This window comes from Apis dorsata, unplaced genomic scaffold, assembly GCF_000469605.1.
Source record: "Apis dorsata unplaced genomic scaffold, Apis dorsata 1.3 scaffold_102, whole genome shotgun sequence".
Classification (NCBI taxonomy): domain Eukaryota; kingdom Metazoa; phylum Arthropoda; class Insecta; order Hymenoptera; family Apidae; genus Apis; species Apis dorsata.
The window spans coordinates 30,644-36,455 of record NW_006263400.1 but is presented as its reverse complement, the minus strand read 5'-3'; the positions used below and the strand labels follow the sequence as shown (position 1 = coordinate 36,455).

Sequence of the window (5,812 nt, the reverse complement as noted above, 5' to 3'; positions counted from 1 at the left end):
TTTTTTTTTTTTTTTTTTTTTTTTTTTTCGTGCCGTTTATCTTGACACATTATGTTGCCGTTCGAATCATTTGCGCATACTCCTCTTGGAAAAGAGGAAGAAGAAACAGAGAGAGAGAGAGAGAGAGAGAGAGATTAAAATTATTTCGATAAGGATTGAAATTGGTATCGTATTACACACGGATTTCTTTTCGACAGATCGACAAGTATTTGAGCGTGAGCAAACGAATGGAGCTGTCCAAGTCTTTAAACTTGACCGAGGTACAGATAAAAACGTGGTTTCAAAATCGTCGCACCAAATGGAAGAAGCAGCTTACATCGAGATTAAAAATCGCTCAGAGGCAAGGACTTTTCCCGCCAACCTACTTTCCGCCGGCACAGTATCCCCTGTTACCCTATTACACCGCTCCCCTCGTCTTTGGAAATCCAACGTCGGATGATATCAACGCGATGACGATGACGATACCTCCACGGCCGGTATCGTCGTCGGATACCCTGTAAAAGGATATATACGATCACTTGAGTCGTCGGATGAGGTGACAGGATAAACGTGACGTTTAATAGAACTCTTCTATATTTCCTATAAGATCTCGCAAAAGAGCGGTGAGTGAGAGGAATTATATTATTCGATGAAAAAACAAAAGTTGGTAAAGTTGAAGAAAAATAATAGTTTCATTTTTGATACATCCTTTCATAAATATATTGCGTTTATTTATGGATCGTATTCATGGATATTTGATTGAATTAATTCACGAATTAATAGCTTTCGACATACAATACAACTTTGCTTAAAGTATTCCGTGCTGTTTATATATCGCAAATAGCATTAGCTTGCTTTACGTAGCGTAGAATCGCGCACATTGTAGAGCAGAGAATATCTATATTTTTCACGTCTTAAAGATTAAGATAAAAGTGTGTTTCTGTCGGTATCCCGTATCTCGTTTGTAATAGAGTATATGGGATAAGGAGGGAAAATGGTAGGAGAAGGACAGAGATAAAGTAAAAATACCGAAATCAGCGCCATCTTCAGAGTGCCGTAAATGAAACTCAATGTATAAGGACAGAAAATAGTTGGAGAAAATTAGGAAATAGGATAAAATTGACCACCAGCGCCATCTCTCGATCGTTAAAGATATCTCTTCAAAAATAGTTTCTAAAAATTCTTCAGAGATGGCGCTGAATCTAAATTCTCATCTTATGTTATTCAACTTTTAAAAAGATATCTTCGACAATCGAGAGATGGCGCCAGTAGTTAATTTTATTCTATCTTTATCCTAGTGTTTTTTTTATCCTTGTATATTGAGTTTTATTCGTGGTACTCTAGAGATGGCGTTGATTTCGCTATTTTTACTCTATTTCTGTTCTTGTCGCATTATTTCTTTTCCTTGTCTATAGTTACTCGTGATTACATCAAGTATAGAATATCAACATGGGATATCGAACATCATCGTTTTCATCGTTTCTTTTTAAACGATATATCTAATATGTCTTAATCTTTGATATAAAAAATATGGATGTTATTTTCTCGACTTTACAATGTATCTTTAAGACGACGATCTCGCAAAACATAATATTCTGATATACGTGTGAAATAACAGTGAATCTACCTTACTTTACGTTATCGTATTTTATCCTACGCTATCGTTATTTTATGCAACGAAGAAACGTATACGTAACATATTTCTTTACTAATAATTTTCGCTAATTAAATGTTCAACTGTAAAATATAAATTTATGTTGTCAAAAATGCATAAGATAAAAATTTTGTGTACATAAGTTGCGACTATAATAAATAGAAATTTTAAAAATTCTTTGTTTTTCTTTAATCTTTACGATATATCTGTTGAATATTATAAAATATGTTTAGATTATTTATTTGTACTAGAAATAAGCGAAAAATTATAAATAAAAAATATACAAGGTTTACAATTTGTTAACTGTCATATAAATTTATTTCATTTATATTGAATGGACATATTACATTCGTATAACTCTGATGCAATAAATTATTCACATAAAATTCTGTTAAACTGAATATCAAAGTACTGAACTGTATATATCAAAAACGATTAAAAGAAACTATAGCGTTAAATAATTTATACAAAATTCTTATTTGTACAATTTTGATTAAGTTTATCAGCTTTCAGTTTTGCTTGCATATTTGCTACTTTGGCTTCCGTTACGCAGTTGATTCCTTGTCTTGCCCTACATTGTGGTATCATCGATTTATCTGTTTCACAAGCAACCGTTTGTACTTTTGGATACATGGGAAATCTTAATTTTGGGATCATAGCCTGGAGCCTTTTCGGAATTTTAAATTTTGGCTTTACTTTTTTTATTTTCTTATCTTTTTTCTTCTCAGGGAACGAAGTCCCTATATCGCGCGTTCTTACCTTAACGGATGATTGTACAGTTCTGACATATATAGTTGGACTGCAGCTTTTGTCCGAAGTTGCTATTTCTTTTGTCGACGCTTGTATAGATATGTGAAATTTTTCACCTTTGGAAAGTGCTGCCGCGATTGCCATAGTATTTTTCGCGCATAAATAACAACAGCTTTTCGTGAAATCTATTTCCTTAGTTTCAGGAGGTACATCTTCGACTTTATCTGGCTTGTCAATTTCATATTCGGGTTTTTCTTTTTTCTTTTTCCGTTTGATTTTCTCATCATCATCTTCGAAAGTGGCTTTCTTTACCCTTCTCTTTCTAAATTTTCCTCTGACGCGTTGCCAGAAAGTTGGCTTTCTTCTACGAGGGGTTTTTTTCACAGGTAATTTCCTTCTCCTACAACATTGATAGAACCATGAAGTACTAACTCTTTCATCCTCTTCTTCAATTTCGTCGCAAGGTTTTTTTTTGATAGCCAACTGTTTTTCTTTCAGTTTTTCTAGATATTTTCTCTCATTTTCTAGATTCTTTCGAAATGTATTTCTTTCTTCTTCTTCTTCTGAATCGCAAGGTTTTTTTTTCGCATTGATAGCAGCTAACTGTCTTTCTACTTTCAGTTTTTCCAAATATTTTCTCTCATTTTCTAGATTTTTTCGAAAAGTATTTCTTTCTTCTTCTTCTTCTGAATCGCAAGGTTTTTTTTTCGCATTGATAGCAGCTAACTGTCTTTCTGTTTTCAGTTTTTCTAGATATTTTCTTTCATTTTCTCGATTTCTTCGAAAATTATTTCTTTCCNCTTCTTCTGAATCGCAAGGTTTTTTTTTCGCATTGATAGCAGCTAACTGTCTTTCTACTTTCAGTTTTTCCAAATATTTTCTCTCATTTTCTAGATTTTTTCGAAAAGTATTTCTTTCTTCTTCTTCTTCTGAATCGCAAGGTTTTTTTTTCGCATTGATAGCAGCTAACTGTCTTTCTACTTTCACTTTTTCCAGATATTTTCTTTCATTTTCTCGATTTTTTCGAAAATTATTTCTTTCCAATGGTTCTACTGTTAGGCAAAATAATATCGATAATTAAATAGAATAAAATTATGTCTAACGATATTATATTATTGAATGAAACAAAATTAAGAATAAATTTACTTGAATTGCATTGGGATAAATTTCGCGTTTGTGTACGTTTGAACTCATATTTTTCTCCGCTATTATATCGATTAGATTTGTTAGGATGTACATATACAAAATCAGTCTCCGACATTGCTTTTGTTGGATTGTACGGAGTATGTACTTTCTCACGTACACAATTAACCTCATTAGGGTTACATTTTATTCATTATCAATTAAAGGTTTACATTAATGTTTATTGGCATCTATTATAAAATCAATATCAATAAAAAAATGATTAAAAGTGTACAAGCATCTTACTTTTTATAATTATAATTACAATTATTGAGTAAATTATTAATTTTATCAATGACAAAAGGTTAGGTTCCTATTTCCACTGTTATATTTCCACTGAATCCACAAAGATATATAAAACTATTATTAATTAAAAAATTTTTACCGGAATTTGTGTTAGTAAATAAGTAAGTTTCATAATTTAATAGATAATATTAAAATTTTATCCATATTGGGATTTTAAAACTCCCGAATGTGAATGACTGGAAGTGCAGCCAACCACATAAACGTGAAATTTCTTATTTCCATGTAAAAATAGATTATATTTTTATTTTATACTTTAAAAATATTTTCTTTAATTCGTAAGTAAATTAATAAAATATTTGAATAATTTAATCCTTGTATATAAGATGTATTAGATGAACATATTTTATTACGCAATATTTTTGACAATCGTAATAAAAAAATGTAACATTAAATTCAAAATTTAAAAAGCATCTATAAAAATAACAAACAAAGAAAAGAATCAAATATTTATAATAGATTGTAAATATTTTTTATTTATTCATTTTATATATACATATAGATATATATATTATTTCATAATTTTGTATACATCATACATATATTTTACATTCTTCGATCAATATTAATATTTATTTCGATATCGCATATATATATATGCGTAATTTATATATGTAATAATATAATAATAAAATTGTATAAATCATTTTATATAAAATATTTTTATAAACATATTTCCGTTTAAATTCCTATAATCTCATTGAATGACGTCACGTGTCAGAATAACGCCTTTCCAGCAACAGTAACTATCGTCCTCTGCCGGTCCAAGCTCGAACAAACAGTTCGCCGCCATGACACAGGGAAGTCGAAAATTCTAGCGGTGGTAGGACTGTCAGTGGCAACGGTGGCGACTGGCCGACGTCGTGTGTGTGTTTTGTTGCTGCTGCGATGCGTCAGCTAAATCTTGGATCATCTGGTAAGAGAGTGTGATAAAAAGAGTGGTCAGCTGTTACGACGTTTACGAGTCAACGCGGAGAAACGAGCGGCAAAGAAGTAAATAGTGGAGAAAGGTACGAGAAACGAGAGGGAGACGAATACCGTGCGACGGAGGAAGGTTACGAGGGGCGGATCGTCGGTGGTAAGGACCGTCCGCGTGTAAGTGATAATATCGGTGGAAAACGATGGCGTAAGCTCATCAACCCTGAGCCGAGACGTGCCGTGTGTCCTTTGTGCCGTGGCCGTCCGTCATTTTCCGTTGATTCTCGTACGACGCGTATGACTCGGCTGTTCCGAAAAGTCGCGCGCGCGAACAACAGAACGCGTTCACAACGTAACGTCAGTGAAAACACCATCGAATGTGTGCTGTGTTACGCAGAGTCTAGTTGCTACGCAGGCTGAGTAGTGAATATAACTCGAAATATTATTGGTTCGTATTTGATCATCCGCGGATCACCAAGCTTTCCAAGTGTACGCGCCAATATTTTATCGGTTATCGTCGCGTCGCGTTTCCTGTGTCTTGTTCGACTATTAGTGACTTTATCATTCGAAATCGCTACTTCCTCGCGTCGTCGCGTTGTTGTTTTGTTTATTGTTGTTTACGCGTATTCGCGAGGTGGTGCCAATATCTAGCCAACGGCTTCTTACCGTGGCAGAGAATATGGTTACAATGATCAGTGATACGTGTGGATATGTTCTCTTTCTCCTGTTGCTGTTGCTCGTTCCTTACATCGAAAGCGGTGAGTGTAAATATATTTATTTTCGTAAAAGTATCTTTACACATAACGATCGAGTTTCGTTTAAAAGTATCATTAAAATTATTAATCAAGTATCGATAGATTGCATATCTCATGCGAGATGCATATCCCCGTAATGGTTAATGTCCGATCCGATGTCATATGCATAGTATCCGTAGATAGATATATGCGTGCGTATGCGTTCATCTCCATGTCCCATGAATCATCTTTTCAGAAGAAGCGTGTCTCGCACATTTCTCTGTGATTCTTT

The 5,812-nt window shown here is 33.4% G+C and overlaps 2 protein-coding genes across 3 annotated transcripts in view; one reads left to right on the top strand and one right to left on the bottom strand.

Moving 5' to 3' along the window:
* LOC102676178 (homeobox protein ceh-30) overlaps positions 1 to 661 on the top strand; it is an 8,121-nt gene extending 7,460 nt beyond the window's left edge. The window contains exon 5 of the mRNA XM_031508801.1: positions 198 to 661. Within this exon, the coding sequence (XP_031364661.1) occupies positions 198 to 500 (303 nt within the window). The 3' untranslated portion in view covers positions 501 to 661. The remainder of the gene's footprint in view (positions 1 to 197) is intronic.
* Positions 662 to 1,932: 1,271 nt separating this feature from the next.
* LOC116185126 (DEAD-box ATP-dependent RNA helicase 42-like) lies at positions 1,933 to 4,093 on the bottom strand. Of its 2 annotated transcripts, none has more exons than XM_031508802.1 (3): positions 3,951 to 4,093; positions 3,530 to 3,756; positions 1,933 to 3,435 (listed from the first exon to the last, which is right to left on the bottom strand). In XM_031508802.1, the coding sequence occupies exons 2-3, from the start codon at positions 3,642 to 3,644 to the stop codon at positions 2,096 to 2,098; spliced, it is 1,455 nt and encodes a 484-aa protein (XP_031364662.1). In that variant the 5' UTR covers positions 3,645 to 3,756; positions 3,951 to 4,093; the 3' UTR covers positions 1,933 to 2,095. The 2 variants fall into 2 exon arrangements, with proteins under 2 accessions (XP_031364662.1, XP_031364663.1); XM_031508803.1 differs by having other exon boundaries at positions 1,933 to 3,432.
* Positions 4,094 to 5,812: the final 1,719 nt, after the last annotated feature.